The sequence below is a fragment of the Labeo rohita genome, chromosome 7 (assembly GCF_022985175.1).
Source record: "Labeo rohita strain BAU-BD-2019 chromosome 7, IGBB_LRoh.1.0, whole genome shotgun sequence".
In the NCBI taxonomy this organism is placed as follows: domain Eukaryota; kingdom Metazoa; phylum Chordata; class Actinopteri; order Cypriniformes; family Cyprinidae; genus Labeo; species Labeo rohita.
The window spans coordinates 9,523,329-9,546,138 of record NC_066875.1 but is presented as its reverse complement, the minus strand read 5'-3'; the positions used below and the strand labels follow the sequence as shown (position 1 = coordinate 9,546,138).

Genomic DNA, 22,810 nt, shown 5'->3' with positions numbered 1-22,810 from the left:
AGTTGACAGAATTGTCACTTGCCTAATTGAGCCATTGTTACATCGTCACAAAAATGTATTATTTGCACATCTTTTTAAACCATTTAGTAGTCACTCACTCCAGAGACGGTTTCTTGTGTGCTCCGTTACATCCGAAGCGCGTGCACAGCTGTAAAGCCAACTTGTGTGTACCAAATTGAGTTTGGTTGCAAACATGCACAGTAGAGCCCTGCACAGGCCTCAGATATTGTCCCTAGCCCAGTCCTTGTCTGACAGCTTATTAGAATTCTCGGCCCAAGTCTGACTGGAGCCCGACTTTTTTTTCTCTCTCTTTCCCATTAGACAGCTGCTGTTGCAGCCGTTAAAATCGTTCAGTTTTGGCTTTTAATGTCAAAGTGGTTAGATTTCTTTAAGTTAAGTTAGAAATATGTTTGAAAAAAAATTTTTAGTTTGTAAAATTCAGGTTTTCATTTTTTAAATAACCAAGGGAAGTGGTAGACAGTTAGTTAATCACGATGATTAGCCTTCTCAAATCATCACGACTTGCCTAAAATAAAATCTATAGATATAAAACACTTCAAGCTAATCAAAATGTTAGGTTAAACTTTTAACTTAGTTAAATGCATGCTGTTAGCCACATATCCAGTCGTTTGTGCGGAGAGTGGAAGCTGAAGCGTGCTCTGCAGAACAAGGAAGCCTCAGCATGATCACTTGCATTTTTTTTTTTTCTTATAATAGTGGAAACAACTTAAAATACGCTGTCATTTTTGGTCATAAAGGTAAGATTAATGGTACTTTCACATTTGTAGACCGATTGCTTTGTTTCAAAACAGGGATTAAAAAGTATTACAGTGTTGCTTTTTATTGTTGGTGTGGTTCGCTTTCACAAGGTAAAGTTTTTAAACGGATCGAATGTTAATACAAGTCATGCATGAGTAGCCTAAACTGTCCTCTCATTGGTCAAAGTTCCACAGTTTATTTCTGGGATTCCACTCAGCTGTCATCCGTTAGGATGGAACGACAACAGCTTTGCGGGCTTATTGTTGCATTTTTTTTTTGTGTAGCTGTTGTTATATTAATTTATCATTTTGAGCAGGAGTCCAGGATTCATCTGGAAAACATTTTTATTTTAAATTGTGTTGGTAAAAAATGGAAATGTTGGACAATTTCTTTCTTTTTTTTCCTGATAAAAAATATTTTCTGCCATGATACTTTAATTGATGCCCTTAGGGCTCAGACTCAAGGTAAATAAAACATTTGGAAGCTGTTCACGTCTGTTGATCTCATAAATACAATCAATTCTACGTGACTTTAAGACAGTATTAATTGCAATGCATTATTGACAAGGCATGATATGAATATCATTTTTTGGTTTTGAAAGGTTTGATGAGACAGTCAAGGCCATCAATACTGGTTCTTTTGGTCAGACACCAAAACATTCTGCTTCCGCTGATCGAAAGCACCTCAGAGAGCTCGTCAACCCCAACATCATACAGTCCGCACCGGAGGTGGGTGCAAACAAGTTGCTTCTGAAGACCTTGTATTCATATAAAAGCAAATCATTTGTATTTAAGTTGCTATTTGTGTATTTCTGTGTTAGTGGGTTGACGTGTCCGGTAGTGGCAGCTCACGTAAGTCTTCATCCAAGACTGTAAGCAGAACACAGAAAAGTGAGCGCAGCCGACTGAGACTGCAGGACAAAGAGCTGCAGGAGATCTCAGATGGTGGCTGGTGTCTCAGCATGCATCAGCCTTGGGCTTCACTGCTTGTTAAAGGCATAAAAAGGTACAGTTTGCTTGAAGACTTACAGTCTTGGACTCCATTAATCATGTCATCCCTTGCTCAGGGTGGATGCATACAATTGTCACTAAAATGTGAAATTATTAATAATGCCTGCATCTGACTAGCATTTCATGTGTTTGTATAGGGTAGAAGGCAGAACGTGGTACACATCCCATAGGGGGCGCCTGTGGATTGCTGCTGCTGCTAACAGACCCACTCCTCAAGAGATTGCAGAGGTGGAGGCCATGTACCGCCACATTTACAAAGAAGGTGTGTTTAATGTTTGCAAATATATGGCAGTAATGCTAAAGTGGTTAGACTAAAATTATCCCAGTGGACTATAGTTTCTTTGTAATTTCACCTAACCTTTCACTTATTTCACTGTCCAGAGCCCAAGTTTCCTGCGGAGTATCCCACAGGCTGTCTGTTGGGCTGTGTGAATGTCACAGATTGTCTCTCTCAGGAGCAGTTCAGGGAACAGGTCAGTGGCTTTTGCTCTTTGTGTTCATCCATAGGAAACAATGTATTTCTCTTAAAGTGCTCTGAGCTTGTTTTTGTAAACAAGGATGGCATCTTGTGCTCAAATCATTAACATCACCTGCTGTCTCTCAGGAACATCTGGAGCTCTTAGGGGTGTTTACACACCCTCATAATGATGTGCTGTTACAAAGCAACTAAAAGTCACTTGCTTTCAGTGATTTGAGACGTATATCAATTTTGTTAATTGTTGGTTTATTTGCAGTGGCTCCAAAATGTATTAAGTGTAACTTAGCAGATTTACATGAAGCTTTGCAATGTTACAGTGTTGGTAGTGTATGTAAATGAACAATGTGCACCCAGATATCCCTGTTTATTTGTCAGCAGTTGACAGCTCGATAATGTGTTTTGCATTATCCGGTGGACATTTGCTGACAAATAAGCGGGGATATCTGGGTGCAGGTAACACAGAGAAAGAGTACATTTATATATACCACCAACATTCTAACAGTACAAGGCTGTTTGAAAATCTGCAAAGTTATCCTTTAAGCCATACTCAAAAATGTATGAATGTCTTTGGATTAGAACAGGGATCCTCAAATCTGGCTAATTAGATCCACTTTCCTGCAGAGTTTAGCTCTAACCCTAATCAAACAAACCTGAGTGTGCTAATCAATGTCTTCAGGATCATTAGAAAATCACAGGTAGGTGAGTTTGATCAGGGTTGGAGCTAAAGTGGATCTCGTGAGCCAGATTTGAGGATGCCTGGATTAGGGAATCTCTAACACCAAGTACTAACCAGACACACTTTGGCGCATGATAAAAAGTATCTTTTCCTTGTTTATCAGAGTTTTTGTCCTAACCAGCCGCAGCAACAGCGATGCGCCTTAAGCATTAGGGCATTGCATTTTAAAAATGGTTTATATTTCTGTGATGTCATGGTTGAAACAACAACATGCAAACTATGACACTGATTTTGTCCTTTATTTAGAGTTAAAAAGGTCTAATATGAGTTTGATTATTTTGCATGACATTTATTACCATACTGATAGCGACAATGGGTAATTTACCTCAGAAAATAAATTAAAGGAAACAAACTTTAAAACTGTGAACTTGGAGTAAACCAACTGTATCAATATCAAATTGTATCAGTATTGCAGATAGTGTTAAATGGTTTAATATTTATGACTTGGATTATGTACTTATCCATTTCATTGTAAGTGCGGTGCATTTGCTGAGAAAACTTGTCCATACGCTCATTGTGATTGGCTGTGATTAGGGGTTCATGTGTAATTGTTAGAATGGCCAAGGATCAGCATTCTCCAAATACAACTGATTGGGCAGACTGATAGGGCGTCACCAAGGCTCACCCTAATCAGCCTGACGGTGGTGCTACAGTGATCAAAAGTATAAAATCTCATAACTCTTAAACTGTTCGTTGCAGACATATATCTTTGGACTCCATGGACATTCCTTAGATTCTATCGTCACCTGAAATGTATGGGTATTTTGGATTTTTTTTCGAAACCCTACTTTTTCAGGCTGGTCATAGGTTTATCACTTGATCGGAACCAAAACAGTGCAGTTAGACTCTTTGAATAGTGAATATAAAAAAAGTTGAACTTTCGTCTTGTTGCGAAGGGATGCCAAAACATTTGTGAGGGGCAGGGCCCTTTTACTAAAATGCCTATAACTTTTAAATGGAAAGAACATGTATGTAAGAGCTCAATCTGAGGTCACCATAAAAAAAAGCAGAGTTTGGCCACTTGGTGGCGCTATAACATGAAAAACAAAAAACTTAAAATCAGCTATCACTACCCTAGTGAAAAATAAATATACTAAAATGTATTTAAAATACATTTATTTGATGCTAAGTATACTGTAAGTACATTTTGCATATTATGTACTTAAAATACCCTGCAATTGTATTTATAGTATACTAAACTGGTATATTTAAAGTGTGTTAAACTGGAACAACTGATTTTGTACTTAATGGACTTTAATTGTGGGGAAGTAGTGCTGAAGTCCAACTAAAAATATACTTAAGTATATTTGCATTTAAAGACTGATATTATTTAAAGAGCATACAATCCTCATCAATAGTGATATTAAAACATATTTTAGTCTTAATATTAAGAAATGTGCATTGTGCACAAGTAGTACTCCAAATAAAATTTAATTACAATTTTTATATCAGTAAGTCTTGAGTGATGTGTCAGTAAATATGTTGACTTGAACTATACTTAGTATAAAATAAATGCATTTTAAATTACTTTTTAACTAGGGTATGCACCCAGTAGTCCAACTGACTTGAAAACTGGTATGCAGTGTCTTTGTCCAAACTGCCACAAGTGTGTATGAGGACGTTTGCATATCTCAAAAAACATGGCTGCCATTGGCCAATGAATTTTGTGAACCTATTTAGACGAGGTTAAAGGGTTCAGATCAGAACGAAACTCGGTGGCCATGTTCAACTCATTGCCCTAGAGGTCTGTAGGAAGTTTGAATGAAATGGGCAACTAAATGATGGTAACATGTTTTATGCCTCTGTAATCATGTGGTGTTTCACACATCCACGTAATATTCATATCATTAGATAGATCTCCTCATACTCAGCAATTTTGCCTCAGGAAGTACTGCTTTCAGTCAAATCACTCATTAAATATTCTTGATTGTGTAAAAAAAACTACTTTTGTGAAACTAGTCCTAGGTTTGTCACTCAGTCTGCATACAACCACTGCAGCGCAATTCTCTGTAGTTCAATAATAATCAAAAAATCAAAAACAAAACGTTGAGCTTTACCCTTTGGGTTGCTATAACGGGTTAATTTAGAAAAGGGGCATGGTCAAATACATCCAAAGCCTATATCTTTAAAACAAAAACCTGAAAATAGGTGAGCGTGTGCAGAACATGATTCTAAACAAGCATTCAAAGTTTTATGGAGATCAGACCATAGGTGGTGCTATAAAAATGAGAAAGTTCAACATGATATCTCTATAGTAAATTACCTGAAATTGCCAAAATGTTCTTTTTAATAATTTATTCAGGTGGTTATGTGCTTGTTTAACAATACGTTATGCTTTTTTGTGTGCTTAAATAGCTTAAAGCACTTGAACCCTGGTAATCGCTGCTTGCAGCTGTCTTTTTTAATTGATTTTTGCTGTGTCGCGTAGCCGTGTCACATCTGGTGTGGACAGACAAATTGCTTGTTGCTGGAATCTTATTGCATCATGTCTGGTTAGGACATGGTGTAAGGTGAGGAGTTAATTATATCTTAATAATTGACGTTTTGAGTCAAGGGTTTAATACTTGTTTTCTCTAGCAGTGATTTTTATGTTGTTTTATTTTTGTCTTTCAAACTAAATTAGTCTCTTATCATATGTGAACACAATTAAAACCATACTAGCATACCTTTTGATTACCTTTCGATCTGTGTACTCGGGTCAAGAGTATTTTTGTCACACTGAGGCAAGATGGTTTAATGTTATAGATTTTTATATTTATCATTAAAGTATTTGTTGGACAAAACATTAGATTGATTTGACCACTCCGACTGACCTGAGAAATGTTTTCCCTAACAGTACTTCAGCAATCTCAATAGATCGGTCTCGTATTGGTGGTATAGAAGGATGGTAACATCTCTGTTCATAAACTGAGATTCAACCATCCAGTTATCACAATACAACCATTAAAGACTCAAATAAATTTAAGTTACCAGTGAAATATTTCAGCTCAGCTTGCAAAAAATCTGCTGACTGGCTTGACTTTTGGCAAGTAATGGCAACTCCTCCAGACTGCAAGTAGGGGCAAAAGTGGTGTAGTGTTTTCCAGCCTTTACTGTACCTCATGACAACATGCACTGCTCTTTGTGTACATGAATTGACATCAACGAACAAACCCACCCTGAGAAATATTCAGTAAAACATATATAACAAAATTTCACATAACCTAACAAAACACTTTGCAAAAAGTTACGAAGCCGTATATGTGTTGTTTAAAATGTGGGTAAAAGTATTTCTGGTTGTGAAATGTCAGTGGATCATATTCATAATTAATGTGGTGAACTGCATCTGTGGTTACTCTGTTGTGTCTTACCTGAGTGACTTCATGCCTTCACTAAAATCACAGCAACACCAGTTGATTTAAAAGAATATAAAATAGCAAAACAGTGAAGTAGTTTATTAAATATCTTGCATAGGTTTTTTAGAAATGGCAATTGTTTTGATTCTTTTTGCATCAGTGACATTCAGACACTTAAAGGAGAACTCCACTTTCAGAACAACAATTTACAAATAATTTACTCACCCCCTTGTCATCCAAGATGTTCATGTCTTTCTTTCTTTCTTTCTTTCTTTCTTTCTTTCTTTCTTTCTTTCTTCAGTCTTAAAGAAATTATGTTTTTTTGAGCAAAAGAGTTCAGCATTTTTCTCCATATAATGGACTGATATGGTGCCCCGAACTTCCAAAATGCAGTTTAAATGCGGCTTTCAAACGATCCCAAATGCGGTTGTAAACGATCCCAGCCGAGAAAGAAGGATCTTATATAGCATAACGATCAGTTATTTTAATAAAAATGATAAAATTTATATACTTTTTATTGCCAAATGCTCGTCTTGTCTTACTCTGCCTGGACTGTTCTGGTTCATGACAGTTATGGTATGTTGAAAAAAATCTCATCTTAAGTTCTCCCTCAACTTCGAAATCGTCCTATATCGCTGTTTTACCTTTTTTGTTAAGAGTGTTTAATCTTTTTTGCATGTTCACTTTGCAAAGACTGGGTCCGTACTTCTGCAGGAATGTAGGATGATTTTGAAATGATTTTTGAAGTTGACGGAAAAATTACGGTTAGAGATTTTCGACATACCCTAACTGTCTTGAGTCAGAATACACTGAGTTCAGGGAAAGAAGGGCAACATGAGCGTTTGAGATTAAAAAGTATTTAAATCGGTTACTTTCATTTAAAAAAATACTATCGTTTCGCTAGATAAGACCCTTCTTCCTCGGCTGGGATCGTTTACAACCGCATTTGTGATCGTTTGAAGCCGCATTTAAACTGCGTTTTGGAAGTTCAAAATCGGGGCACCATATCAGTCCATTATATGAAGAAAAATGCGGAAATGTTTTCCTCAAAAAACATCATTTCTTTATGACTGAAGAAGAAAGACATGAACATCTTGGATGACAAGGGGGTGAGGAAATTATATGTGAATTTTGGAGGTGGACTTCTCCTTTAAGTGTCCAAATACAGTTTGGGACCATTGTATGTGTGCATCATATGGATGTCACAATGCTTTACCCTAAAACGGCAAGATGCGAAAAGTTAAAAATAGTCTGCATCTCAAGACTCCTGCTTTTGTTCCATTCACTGCACTCTATCTAGCTGTTTTTGCATTTAATAACATCTTTTGTGCATACACCCCCTTAGGCTTTACATGATGCGACATGATTTAAAAGCCATTAAAAACAGATCAGATTGGATGAGTCACACAAAGCTGTTAAATAGCTGATATACCCACACCTGTGTCCGCACTTCAGGTCTGGTCTGGTACTGGTACTGTCTTGATATCCAATATCCAATATAAAACCTGGTCTCTGAAGCAAAAAGTTTGTCAAAAAAGACTTCCATGATGAATGTTACTAAATGTAAATATTGCTTTATTTTGTCATGTTGTTGATGTTAGTGTTAGCAGTATACCGCATGAGACCTTTGCATTGCATTGACTTTTTTCCCCCCTGCAGTTAAGGGTTTTTTCATGCCTAATATACTTTACACCATGATATAGTCTCTGTAATGCATGGCTCCTGATGCTTCATTCATTTAAGAACCTAGATCTTACTTGATAAAGCTTCAAAATGCTTTTATGTTTTTCACTCAGTGTTTTAATTTCAATTTACTTCCCATTTATTTCTTCACATTAATACATCTTAGTCACTCTTCTAACTCCCTCCCTCTCTCCAACGCAAAAATCAATGCTCACAGTGCACTTGAACTGAGCACCACACAGCAGTATTCTGGCGTACAAGCACATTCCTCTCTCTGTCTGTGTCCGCTTCCCCTGCTGTCTTCTTCTGTAGCCTACAGCACACTTCCTGCCTCATTTCCTGTTCTCCCTGCATGGCAGGCTCCCTGTAATAGAGGTGTAATTGGTGCTGCTGCAGCAGCGTCTGCTATTGAGATGAGCTCTCCTCTGTTGCGGTTCACAGATCATCTCACAAAGAGCATGTAGGAGCCATCGTTTTTATTTCAAAATCAAGAAGAGAAAGCAAAAAACTAAAACCTGTTTTTTTTGGGCTGTGAAGATTTTTGCTTTGTAATGTTATTTATTGACTATTAAGCGCATTTTATTTCAAAACTGGATGTTTGCAATGTCTTGGAACAATGTGTTTGCCCTTGAGGATCAACTCGAGTTTCTTTTTGAGTGTTTAGGAAAACATGCAGAGCTTTTTAGAGATTTATCATACTTCCTGAAGCAGTTTGGCATTAGTTCAAATACACTGCTGAACGTAATTGTCTTTTTGGTGTAGACACATTGCACTTTGAAACAGAGACTTGGGGCTGGATGTATCAAATGTCGTACTTGTACTAAAAAAGTGCCTTTTAGCTCTTTTCACAGCCTAGAAAAGCAAAGGGGTCAATGTTTGGCTAGTTAGCATATGGTCCATTTAGCCCCTGCTGAGCTTTGAGTAAAGGCAGATTTTGTAAACATTTACATAACAATGTTTCAAATCATATTGTAGTGTGTTTTTTTTTTTTCAGTAATTATACTTCATATTGTATTATACTTTACATATATATATATATATATATATATATATATATATATATGTATATAATAAAATTATAGTATAGAAATTATATATACTTTAATATAATATAATATAATAAAGTAAAATAATATAATAATATATACTATAATTTTATTATTAATTTATTTTTATCAATTTTATTTATTTATTTTATTTTTGACTTAAATCATATATGCAGAGACTATATATTTATCATTTTTATTTATGCACATGAAAGTGTATTGATTCAGGTGATGGGGTAAAAAGGAATTCTTAAAATGTATAGAAAAATGAAAACTATTTTAAAATCAAAATAAAGAAAATTTTATCTTAGTGCTACTAAAATCACACAAAAATTGTGTATATCAGTGTGAGCAAGATTCAAGAGTCATAAATACAATACAAGTCAGACAAAAACACCCATGTATGTTCCCCCCTTAACAAACAAATGTGGATATATATTTTTAAATAAACTTTTAGTTGATTTTATTTTAGATATTTTTAAGGGGCATTCTTGCATATGAATTTTCCCTTAGAGACAGAGGCTAAAAGCCAAAAAAACAATTTAAATGTAATAGATTACTAACTATATTAATTTTTTTTAAATGTAAACAGTTTTACTCTCAGCACAGCCTGCAGAGGGCGCAATGCACCATCAGCTCCTCAACCTCAGCAGCTCACTACTGCCATTTTGACTGCTGCTTCACTGAAGCAAAGCCTGAGAATCCTTCCATACTCATTTATGTCATGCAATTGCTTTCATATTGCACGCTTCTACTTGATAGCTGTATGTTTGAAGCAAGCATCTATTTTCCTAGTTTCTATGATGTCAAGCAGAGGATTTAAAAGGATTATGTCCAGGTGCAATATCGCAACCCGGCTCTGTCCTTGATTAATTATAAATCAATGAAGTCTATTGCAGCTCAGAGGGCTCTAATCTTTTCTCTTTTATCCAGTGTAAATGTCGGCATGCCTCAGCCCCTCTGTCTGCTTTAACCTGAGAGAATCTGTCTGCCTCGGTGCTTTTCAAAAACCAAACACCACTTGACAAATCCACCATGCACTGAATGAATTTGCAGGCAACTGTCATATGGTTAGATAGATATGGGGGATACTCTGGGTTTAAAACAATTAATACAAGAAAAAAATCTTTGGGTTAAACTTAATTTTTATGCCATTTTTAAGGTTCCTAATATTGTTTTGGGAGTCTCCTACAATAGGTTTACATGCATGCATACATAATCTGCTTTGATTGGTCAGATGGCCCAGTCTGTTGTGATTGATCTACCGCATACAGCACGTGTCAGAAAAGATATGCCCATTGTCATATTTCCATATTTTGGACAGTCGAAAGAAAATATAAACCGCTATTATTGATAACGCTTACAGTTTGTGATTCAGTGGAGCCAGCTGGTCCAAATAAACTGGGTACTGAGCTGTCATTTAATAACAAGCGTTTTGTGAATCTTGCATTGAACTCCCTAAGATTAGAGAATCAGCCGTCAGTAAAATGGCATGTTTTGAGGGCAGGTGAAGTTGTTCGTGGCCGGCCAACATAGAACATAAGTGGGAATTATGCAAATGTGTTTCACCATGACGACATATTTATTAATTTATTAATTGGGATATCTTTTCTGTATATATTAGTAGGTTCTTGGGTGAGTTAATTAACCCACTAGCAAAGCACTTTGTTTTAACAGTGTTGGATTGGATTAGTGATGGATCTGGAAGAATCATATTCTTTTTTAACCATCAGAGTTTACAATAGTGTATTTTAAGTTATCAATAATGACTCTTCACATTTTAAACAAGCAGTTCACCCAAAAATTTAAATTTGCTGAAAATGTACACCTCCACAGGCCATCCAAGATGTAGATGGGAACAGATTTAGCATTACATCAAATGCTCACCGATGGATCCTCTGCCGTGATTGGGTGCCGTCAGAGTGAGTGTCTAAACAGCTTATACAAACATCACAATAATCCACAAAGTCATCAACAAAAATCCATCAATTAACGTCTTGTGAAGTGGAAAGCTGCGTTTTGTAAAAAACAAATCCTCTATTAAGGCATTTTTAATTTTAAAGTCGCTACTGGCCAAGATATGAGTTTGTGAATCCTTAATAACACTAAAGTGGGAAAAGTCCGTTCCTTTTTGGTGTCACACATTAAAATCCACCAACTTATTTGTTTAGAACTGTTTCAGATTGTTTACACTTGTAAACAGCGCTTGCTTCATGCATATTCTCTCCTGATTCAGGCCATACAACTTTACACTGGAGAAAGCAATGTATGTGACCGTGGACCACGAAACCAGTCATGAGGGTATTTTTATTTTTTTTTAAATTGAGATTTATACATCATCTGAAAGCTGAATAAATAAGCTTTCCATTGATGTATGGCTTGTTAGGGTAGGAAAATCTGGAATATGAGGGTGCAAAAAAATCTAAATACTGAGAAAATCACCTTTAAAGTTGTCCAAATGAAGTTCTTAGCAATGCATATTACTAATCAGAAATTAAGTTTTTATATATATACAGTAGGAAATTTACAGTAGATCTTCATGGAACATGTACTTAATATCCTAATGATTTTTCGGCATAAAAGAAAAATCGATAAGTTTGACCCATACAATGTATTGTTGGCTATTGCTACAAATATACCTATGTGACTTACTGGCTTTGTGGTCCAGGGTCATGTATGTTAAGGACTCATATTTTAGCCTGAAGCAATGGTTTGAATTTATTAAAGGAGAAGTCCACTTCCAGAACAAAAATTTACAGATAAGGTACTCACCCCCTTGCCATCCAAGATGTTCATGTTTTCCTTTCTTCAGTCGTAAAGAAATTGTTTTTTGAGGAAAACATTTCAGCATTTTTCTCCATATAGTGGACTTTTATGGTGCCCCTTGTTTAAACTTCCAAAATGCATTTTAAACGCGGCTTCAAATGAACCCAAATGCGGTTTGTAAACGATCCCAGCCGAGGAATAAGGGTCTTATCTAACGAAACAATCGGTTATTTTCATTAGAAATAATACAAATTACATAGTTTTTAATGCCAAACGCTCGTCTTGTCTTGCTCTGCCTGAACTGTTTTAACCGGTTCATGACAGTTAGGGTATGTCAGAAAACTCCCATCTCATGTTCTCCCTCAACTTCAAAAGCATCCTTTATCGCTGTTTTACCTTTTTTGTTAAGTGTGTTTGATCTTCTTTGCATGTTCACTTTGCAAAGACTGGGTCGGATCTTCTGCAGCGATGTAGGATGATTTTGAAATGATTTTTGAAGTGGAGGGAGAAAATATGATGGGAGTTTTTTAACATACCCTAATTATCTTGAACCAGAATACACATAGTTCAGGCAAAGCAAGACAAAATGAGCGTTTGAGATTTAAAAAGTATTTAACTTGTATTTTTTTTTTTTTTATGAAATAGCCGATTGTTTCGCTAGATAAGACCCTTCTTCCTCGGCTGGGATCATTACAACCGCATTTGGGATCATTTGAAGCCACATTAAAACTGCTTTTTGAAAGTTTAAACTCTGGGCACCATATCAGTCCATTATATGGAGAAAAATGCAGAAATGTTTTTTCTCAATAAACCTAATTTCTTTACGATTGAAGAAAGACACAAACATCTTGGATGACAAGGAGGTGAGTACATTATCTGTAAATTATTGTTCTGAAAGTGGACTTCTCCTTTAATGTCTTAATGATGAAAGTGTTTATTATAAACGCGCAAGCTTTTCACTTCAAGATTTTAGTTGATGGACTGAAGTCATGTGATTACTTGTGGATTATTGTAATGTTTTTATCAGCTGTTTGGACTCTCAATTTGAGGGCACCCATTCACTGGAGAAGACCCATGGGTGAGCAAGTGATGCTAAATTTCTCCAAATCTGTTCCAATTAAGAATTCTCACCAAATTTTCAATTTTGGGTGGAACAGTTTCTTGTAATTTTGTTGACGCAATTAATTAATGCTGCCTTCTCTATAGCTAACTCCCACAACTTTGTTTGTTGGTAAGAGGGCCCCTTCCTTTCTAAGTGTAAGGTTCTTGGGTACAACAGACTACAAAGCAGACTATGCTGATAGTCCAGCTACACAAGTCTAATTTGTTTGTTTGATAAATTGATATAACGTCCAGTAGTGTAGCATGGTCATTGTTTTATTGTTTGTAGGTTTTATGGATTGTATGACAGTATTAATCTCCGAGCTCGAGCGGGAGAGCCCCTCTTTTGTCTTGCGGTTTTATTTGGAGACAAAATTGACAGCGCAAACATCTGTGACTGCCACCGCCAGCGTTCCCACACCCTCTTAGTCTCATTAGCTTTAATGAGATATTGACACAGACACTGGTGTCTAAATTATGCACACTCGTTTTCCGCTGATGTATAAATAGCACTGATGAAATGTAATTGCTCTCCTTTAGATCACTCAGAGGGTGATTATGGAGAGAGGGCTCCGAGCGACTTTTTCCCGGTCGTCGGACAATTCTTACCGCCGAGAGAAGCGAGTCGCTCCCCGGCTGCTTTTCCAGCCCTCGGGCTTGTGGTCTGGCTGTGGCAATAACAGCGCGAGCGGAATCTGCTCGGAATCCTCTTTCTTGTGTTTGTCTTGCTTGCTCACTGGCTGTTTTCTCGGGCTTTTCGGCGCTGATCCTGTGGAGTGTCATAAAAGCCCATGTTTGAGGTGCAGGCAGTGTGAGCGCCTTTTCATCCTCTGTTTGAGTGCTCACAGCTCGGAGGCCAACCATAAATCCAGTCTGGGAAGCGGGAGGGGGTTGAGTGGGGGTTGAGAGAGCGAGGGCGAGAGACTGAAAGAGAGAGAGAGGCTGGGCGTAAATAAAGCTTCCCATAAAAGCCTGAACGAGAAGTGTGGATCCCTCCATCCTGTCCTCCTCCACCCCCTCTGAAAGAGAATTAGCGCGGGCTATGTGGCCTCTCCGGCTGTAGTTTGTTTCCCCTCCCACTCAAAGAAAAAAGGCTCGGCTGGCTTTGGAGCAGCAGTGGGCAGCCTGGAGGGAGGGAAGAGAGGAGGGCGCTGGCGGGGGTAGTAGGTTTTCACAGACACATACACCATGGCCCATCTGTTTGGAGGCATTATAACAGTCTTGCAGTATTAGAGTGCATTGAGATATTGATCAACGACCCCCCCACTCTCAGGATTACTGGGAAGGCACCGTCATCTGCTCCCTGCCCCTCCTGTTTTATTTTGGAGATTGAGACATAAATTATGTGGCTGAGCCACAGATTTCATTCAGACACCTTTCTAGGAATTTAATGTAACAGTTCAAATCTCACGTTACATCAAAACAGCAGTGAAGATAGAGTAAGATCAGTTTTTGATAATCTACACTACTGGTAAAAAGTTTGGAATCATTTTTTAAATCTCTTATGCTCACCAAGGCTGCATTAATTTGATTTAAAAAAACAAAAACAAAAAAAAAAAACAGTAAAACTATAATATTGCGAAATATTAAAATATTTAACATACCTGGTTCTATTTCGATATTTAAAAAAAAAAATAATTTCAGCAAAGCTAAATTTTCAGAATCATTACTCCATTACTTCAGTGTCACATCATCTTTCAGAAATCATTCAAATATGCTGACTTGCTGCGCAAGAAACGTATTAATAATTAGTTTATTAGTAAGATTATTAATAATGTTGAAAAAGGTTTTGCTGCTTTACACTTTGTGGAAACCATGATACACTACCATTCAAAAGTTTGAGGTAAGTATTAAGGTTAAATGAAAAAGAAAATATTGCTTTTATTTAGCAAGGACACACTAAATTAGTCATAAGTGACAGTAAACACATTCAAATGTTATAAAAGGTTTCTATTTCAAATAAATGCTGTTCTTTTGAACTTTCTATTCGTCAAAGAATCCTGACTGTGAAAAACAGCAGCATTTATAATAATAACCATTATTATTAATTCCGCGCCAATGATAAATGAGCATCAAAAAAAGCATTTTATAATTTCTGAAGGATCGTGTGACACTGAAGGCTGGAATACAGTAATGTCTGCTAAAAATGTATAAGTGAATAAATTACATTTTAAAATGTATTCGAATTGAAAAGTTAATTTTATAACATGTTACAATGTTTGACTATTGGGCAAATCCAGTGTTATAGATGTGACATTTTGCGTTATGGATGTGACACATAAATGTATGTGTTACCAATATACAGAGCCATCTTTATATTTTAATAAACCCTTGTTGGTAAAGTCTAAACATCAGAAAAATATAAGTTTATGCAGAAGTTTTCTATGTTAAAAAAGGGAAATAATCATGAGTTATAGATGCAACAAAAAAGGCCACAGTTTTTGAAGGACTACATACTTTGTAGGATTTCTGCGAATTAAAATACACAAACCAGACACAATAATACCCAACAAATAGAGAAGCGATGGCTCTTCACAGAACATATAACTGTTACCTTATTTTAGTTTTAATGTGTCTATTTATGAGGAATATGTAATGTTATGGATGTGACAAGCCTGAAAATAGCACTTACCAGACTATGGAAAATCATGCACTAAAAATAAAAAGAATGAAGAGAGACCTCACATGGGTATTTGAACCACCAAATGTTGACATCTGTGTTATCATTATAGTAAAAACTATTTTTTTCATGGTAGGGTTGACATTTGCGTGGAATTTTTTTAATGTATTTTTGATTGAATAAATGCAGCTTTGCTGAACCTTTAATTTTTTTTTTTCCGTCCCGGTGTTGTCTACATACAAGGTTTAAAAAGAACATTTCACTGAAAATGTACTGGCCGTGATACAACTGGGAATTTACCAGCCATCAAGCATATTTGTGGCAAAGAATGCAAACCGCCATGCCAAAACACTTGTCACGAAAACAGAGACATGCCTTTTTTTGTTTGTTAGATTTTTGTTTTGTTTGCTTAAAGCTAAGAATATCTCACCACAGTTTTGGAATTTAGTGATCTTTCATTTAGTAGATCATATTTTGATTTGCCTACAACAGGGAAGGTCTGATTGTCACTACGAGACCACATTGTACCAAAGCACATGTATTCTCTATGGGTTTCAGCGTGCTGTCAAACATAACTATTATGGTTAATTGTCTTTTAAATTGATTGTTGACCAAAACAATGGCATTCAGTCCTAATACAACAAACATTGTAAGACCTCTGTAGCTGTTCATTTCCTAAATCTCATACTCTGTTCAGTTTGATTGTATTGATCTAAACCTTGAGCAGAGCCCTTAATATCTCTGTCAGTCCAGTGCTGTTTTGTAGGCTGCCATGTCAGGATGATTATGGACACCTCCATTCGGCTGTCAACATGGCACTTTTTTAGTCAGCCAGATATGAGCAGGAAAAAAAGAACCAATTTCCTCTCCACTGTAGCTGAGTGCTGTATTGATCTGTATTGACTGAGCATGGGCAGGTTGTCCTGCCAGAGAGAAGCTGTGGTATTGTTGTAGTACTCCATCATTTGCAGTCTCAGAGTGTATGTAAATGTAAGGGCTTGGCTCGCTATTGCTTTATTAGGTTGAATATCAGCTGTTTATGCTGCAGATTGGCTTGGTATGGCATGACAAAATGAGATGAAGGGCAGCTTTTAATGTTCCATCTCTAGATGTTGTTGTGTTTGACATGATATCTAATTATATCTAATTACACTGTAAATTAATTTGTTACAAAGCAAAAGGGGGAAATTCTTTTTTTAGAGGGGGAAAGAATTATTTGTATTTGTATTTGTATTCATTTTTCTTATTGTCACTATAACAATGTATGGAATTCCATTTCTGCCACTGAATAAAAAAATAAGTGACAGTGTTGCGACTCTTTATCTCTCAAACTCAAATAAAGTCAGAATTGCAAGAAATAAACTTGCAATTGCGAGGAAAAAAAAGTCAGAATTGATAGATACAAACTCACATTTGCGAGAACAAAGTTCAGAATTGCGAGTTTATATCTCTCAGTTCTGACTTTATAACTCAGTCGCAATACTTTATTTCTCAGAATTGTGTGCTATAAACTCAAAAGTGCAAGAATTGCTTGATATAAATTTGCAGATGCAAGAAAAAACAGTCAGAATTGCGAAATACGAACTCGCATTTGCAAGAACAAAGGTCAGAATTGCGAGTTTATATCTCACAATTCTGACTTTATTTCTTGCAATTTTGAGTTTGTCATGCAATTCTGAGAAAAAAGCCTGAATTGTGAGTTTATTTCTCACAGATCTGACTTTAACTTGCAATTGCAAATTTATATCACACAATTCTGACTTCAGAATTGCGTTCTAGAAACTCAAAATTGTGAGAAGTAAAGTCGGAATTGCGATTTACAAACTTCCATTTGCAAGAAAAATTTTCAGAATTGCGAGTTTATCTTGCAGTTATGACTTCATGACTTGCAAGTACAATATTTGATTCTTTTCTTAGAATTGTGTGCTAAAATTCAAAATTCAGTCAGAATTGCGAGATACGAACTTGCATTTGCAATTAATTTCTCAAAATTGCATTCTAGAAACTCAGAATTGCAAGGAATGTAGTCAGAATTGGAGGATATAAACTTGCATTTGCCAGAACAAAGGTCAGATTTTCCACGTTTATATCACCGTTCCAACTTTATTTCTCACAATTTTGAGTTTTGACTTTTATAACTTGCAGTCACAATACTTTATTTCTATATATGCTATAAATTTAAAATTCAGTCAGAATTGTGGTACGAACTCGCATTTGCAAGAAAAAGTCAATTGCAGGTTTGTTTTGTGGTTCTGAACTCGCAATTGCAATACTTCATTTTTAAGAATTGTATGCCATAGACTCAAAATTGCAAATAAAGACAGTTGCGAGATATAAACTCACAATGCTATCTTTTTTTTTTCGCAATTTTGAGTTTATATCATGCAATTCTGAGAAATAAACCTGAATTGTGAGTTTATATCTTGCAGATCTGACTTTTTAACTCGCAATTGCAAATTTATCACACAATTCTGACTTTACTTATTTCTTAGAATTGCGTGCTATAAACTCAAAATTGTGAGAAATAAAGTCAGAGTTGCAAGATATAAACTCTCAATTCTGTCTTTATTTCTCGCAATTTTGAGTTTATAGCACGCAGTTCTGAGAATTTTTTTTTTTGAATTTTGCGTTTATACTTCACAATTCTGACTTTCTAACTTGCAATTGCAAGTTTATATCATGCAATTCTGAGAAAAGAATTGTGAGATAAAAAGTCACAATAACCCACAATAACTGCAAATTAATTATAATAACACCATCAGACATTTTGGCATTATCTTGTAGAGAGTTTTTAAAAGGAACTTTTGTGTTTATTCAAAGGTGTAAACAAATAGTTTTATTATTTATTTCTTTTTTATTATATATTATATTATATTATGTTTTTGTTAGTATTGTTCTTGTTGATCCAATATAATAATTATTAATCTTGTTTTTTTTAAATAATCATCAATTCACGTTATTGATCAGACATTTGTGATTTGAGCTAAAGTTAATTTTTTTTTTTGACAGTTGTCAGATTTTATCTCAGTTCATTAAAACTGAGTGCAGTGCATTTGGAAATGTACATAGACACAGCGAATTTAGAATGAGGGGTTAATCATATTAACTGCAGAAAATCATGCTATTAATTGGGATTATTTTAATCTATTAGCCCTGGTTGTTATTTGAAAAAGGTGCTTTGTCTATTGAGATGCAGAACAAAACAGTTAAGCTGCCTCTTATAAGAAGACAGTGGCCGGTTGGCAGGGGGCGGCAGCCCTCGTTAGTGCAGGTTCGAAGGCCAGCTGATGCCTGTGTTTCCTTGTGTGGTAATGTGATATTTATATGCTGAAAAGCCTTCCTCCAGTGGGAGAGACGCCCAGAGTGGCTGAACTGGATCTGAGCCAAACCGAGAGAGTCCTTTTTCTCTCTCACGCTATCTTATTCTCTCTCTCTTTCTCTCTCTCGCTCTCTCTATTGCCCTACCTATCCTCCCCCTGCAGACATTGTTTTTCCCTGTCAGTATAGTGTGTAAGGATGTGGTTGTTAGGAATTCAATTTCTCCAGTAGCTGCCTTCATTATCTGCTGTGTGAAGAGGTGCTTTGAAGCCCCCTCCCTCTCTGTGTGCTGGGTGTTTTGCCGTGCTGGAGAGGTCAGAGTGTATGTGACTCTGCAGCAGTGTGTAGAATGGGGCCAGTGGAGCCTGGACATAGTGAAAACCTCAGACAGACGTATGACTACAGCACTCTTCTGTATAGGGATGGGAAATGTTTAAATGATGAGAAGTCCACTTCCAGAACAACAATTTACAGATAATGTACTCACCCCCTTGTCATTCAAGATGTTCATGTCTTTCTTTCTTCGGTCGTAAAGAAATTATGCTTTTTGAGGAAAACTTTTCAGGATTTTTCTCCATATAATGGACTGATATGGTGGCCTGAGTTTGAACTTCCAAAATGCAGTTTAAATGCAGCTTAAACGATCCCAAATGTGGTTGTAAATGATCCCAGCCGAGGAAGAAGTGTCTTATCTAGCAAAACGATCAGTTATTTTTATAAAAGTACTACTATTTATATACTTTTTAATCTCAAACGCGTCTTATCTTGCGCTCCCTGAACTTTGTGTATTCTGACTCATGACAGTTAGGGTATGTCAAAAAACTTGTATTTTCTCCCTCAACTTCAAAATCGTCCTATATCGCTGTTTTACCTTTTTTGTTAAGGGTGTTGGATCTTCTTTGCATGTTCACTTTGGAAAAACTGGGTCAGAACTTCTGCAGCGATGGAAGATGATTTTTGAAGTTGAGGGAGAAAATACGATTGGAGTTTTTCTACATACCCTAACTGTCTCTTTCATTCTATTTACAACAGACAATCATGTGACTGGCCACTATTTTGGCTGTCAGCGCATTGTCAGTATCCTTTTTGCTCTGCATTGTATTTTTCTCTGAGTGATGATGTATGGCATGAAAATGCAATCGCTTCAATTAACGCGCCACATGAACTGATAATCTATTCCTCTTTACTACAAGTTATAGCATGAAATAAACATGCATGGGCATTAGAGTTAGGTAGACTCAACTGCGGAAAGACAACAATACACTATAGTCCATTGACGTGAATCTAACTCTTCCGTTTGGGTTGTTTGTCATACAAAATGGCAGATTCGGCATTGTGATTGGTCAGATTGCCTGTCAGTCAAACTCCCGGCAAAGGGTAAAATCCCGACCTTCATTCCAGAAGCCATTACACTCTGATATACGTCACAATAGGAGCATTCACAGGGATCTGATTTTGCATCTTATCAAGCTTGATAGTGTGTTAATATAGTCTACTGTAGCACTAACCGAAGGAATGGCAGGTTAATTTTGACAGCCCAAAACTTTCCATAAATTTAAAATATTCTGGTATTGTCTTTTTTGGGCTACAACAATCACACAACCATTCAAAATGTTTTTAAGAGGTTTTTAAAGCAAAAATCAGTGAAAAAATGGCTAATGATGATGTTAGCTAGCAAATATAATCGGAGTACATCTCATTATTTTAAAACATATTTTGTAGTTTGTGCTACGAAAACATCTACATTTACGTTTTTACATTTATTTTTCACCTCATAGTAGAACAGTAGCTCCGCATTGCCATATGCACACATACACTCTTTAAAATTAATATGCTTTCTTTTAATCATGGTCAGAAAAAGTTGAAAAAGTAGTGTTTTTAAGAACATACATTAAAGCATTTTAGAAAAACAAACTAAATATAGTACATTGTGAAAATGTCATATTTCGTTGTCAGTGATCGGGACATTCAAATTGGCTGAAAACAGTCTATGCCTGTTATCTTGGACAAAGCTTTTAATGGACTAATTAATCTACGGCCTTTAATTTAGATCGGTGTTAACCGCAATTGATGCTGCTTTGTCCTACATCAATGTTGTTTCAGTTGGCCAAATGATTTGTTCTTAAAGATCGTTGTTATGGTCAGCGAGGGGTCGTTTTTCACTTGGCCTCATGAATGGAGGCCGTGTGGAGTCCAGCAGGTGCTCAGCTGGGTCTGTTAAAGAACCGTGGCCCTGTCCCCCACCCAACAGAAGTGGCAGGTGTCGGCCTGCGCCACAGCTACTGAATTGAGGCAGCGTTAATGCGTCTGACATTCTCCTCCCTTATCCCAGCCGGCCTGCGGTCATGAGCCAGAAGCTGTCAGTCATAGAGAGACACAGGCTGTGCAGTGCACACCTCGTCAGCCATACACTGCAGCGCTGCTCCATAGGCATCCGTCTTCCTGACAGGCTGAGCAGAGAGACCCGCTGAGGGTGTCGTGGGTCAGAATGTACAAACTCGACTGTGTTATTCTGGAAATGCATGTCCCTCTAAGCCAACCCCACCCCGATGGATCAAAGACGCGGTGCTGCTTTCATCCTTCGTCCTGTTTCTTGTCAGGGCTGCACCTTTTACAGGAAGGGATGTTGCACCCTCTTAAGCACTGTTCTTCAAAAAAAAAAAAACACCTTTTAAGGGATTCCCTAATGAACTGCCCTACAGAACTGGTGCTTGTTCTACCGTTTCCCTGTTCAGCTGATCATGTTGCGACTGAACCTCGCTGCTCTTTCCCATTCGCCATTTCTCCAGGTCTGTTTAATGAGGTGTCGGTAGAGCCAGGGGGGATCTGGATGAAAGGCATCCTCTTGTGGCCAGTTAGTCTCACTCTTTTGGGACTTTGTGGGAGCAACTGGAAGTTCACCGCAGGGCAACGGCTTCCAGCAGACATAGATGGGCTGAGGTCCAGAACCTCAATCAAAGCAAACATTCACATCTACTTACTGACACGCTCATAAACATATCTCTTATTTCATGTCAAGCCCTCTGGGTGAGGACCTGTGAAGAAACAGTTCCTCGTTGGACTACTGTCAGTTCCCAGTTCTTGACATTGTCCATGTTGACAGATTAGGTGAGATTTGTGGGGCTGATAAGATTTATTTCAAAAGTGCATTAAGTTTAACAGCAGAATTTCCTGCTGAGCTTTGATCCAGATGGAAAGCCTACCCCTTAATAACGCTCTTGAGAAAAACCAAGTTGTGATTTTTATTGGGTTTCAATGTCAAACACTCTCAGAGGCGTGAGGTTTGCTGTGTTTACGGTTTAGCAGATAGCATTACTTGAAAGAAAGATAGAGTTCCACATATGCTGGCTTTGCAGTGTTTGAGTTCAAAGCGATGGACGATGACAGTTAAATCAGCAGAGTACTTGGGATGGGATGAAGGGTAATGGACCACGTTCTGCCTACGTCACCTAGAGGACCCACCAAAGAGTCACATGCACAGGCTACACATTGAAACATGAACATGAGGCTAGAGGTTAGAAAATTTGGGCTGCATCCACACAGTCCAAACGAATCCTGCTGTTGACACTGCACAATACAGCAAACATTACTTTCTGGTTCAGGTCAGAAACGAACACTACACAAGTATGCAAACACTGACGTGAATGCTTGGCCAGTACATTGCAAACAATCAAATGTCTGTGCCATTAAATTGGATGTTTCTGTTCACACTTTAGCTGTTGTTGATAGTTTAACTAACATAACTTACATCCTCAGAAGGATTCTCTTTAAATTGTTGCCTCGACGTGATAAAACTGATAGTAGAAAATGATTAATGTTAAAACTCCCTATAGCGACCAAGTTGCGCAATGAATTGTGTTTTGACACTTCTTGGAATGCTGCCTGAAAATGTTCCTGATCTTCACAAAAACGCAGCACAGAAAGCTCTGAATTAAGCAATATGTTGTTACCAAAAACA

General features: G+C 37.0%; 1 protein-coding gene across 1 annotated transcript in view; it reads left to right on the top strand.

Annotated features, from left to right (window-relative positions):
- Positions 1-22,810, top strand: part of trip4 (thyroid hormone receptor interactor 4) — a 91,661-nt gene that overhangs the window by 4,518 nt on the left and 64,333 nt on the right. The window contains exons 8-11 of the mRNA XM_051113887.1: positions 1,361-1,487; positions 1,580-1,764; positions 1,907-2,031; positions 2,151-2,242. Coding sequence (XP_050969844.1) covers positions 1,361-1,487; positions 1,580-1,764; positions 1,907-2,031; positions 2,151-2,242 — 529 coding nt within the window. The remainder of the gene's footprint in view (positions 1-1,360; positions 1,488-1,579; positions 1,765-1,906; positions 2,032-2,150; positions 2,243-22,810) is intronic.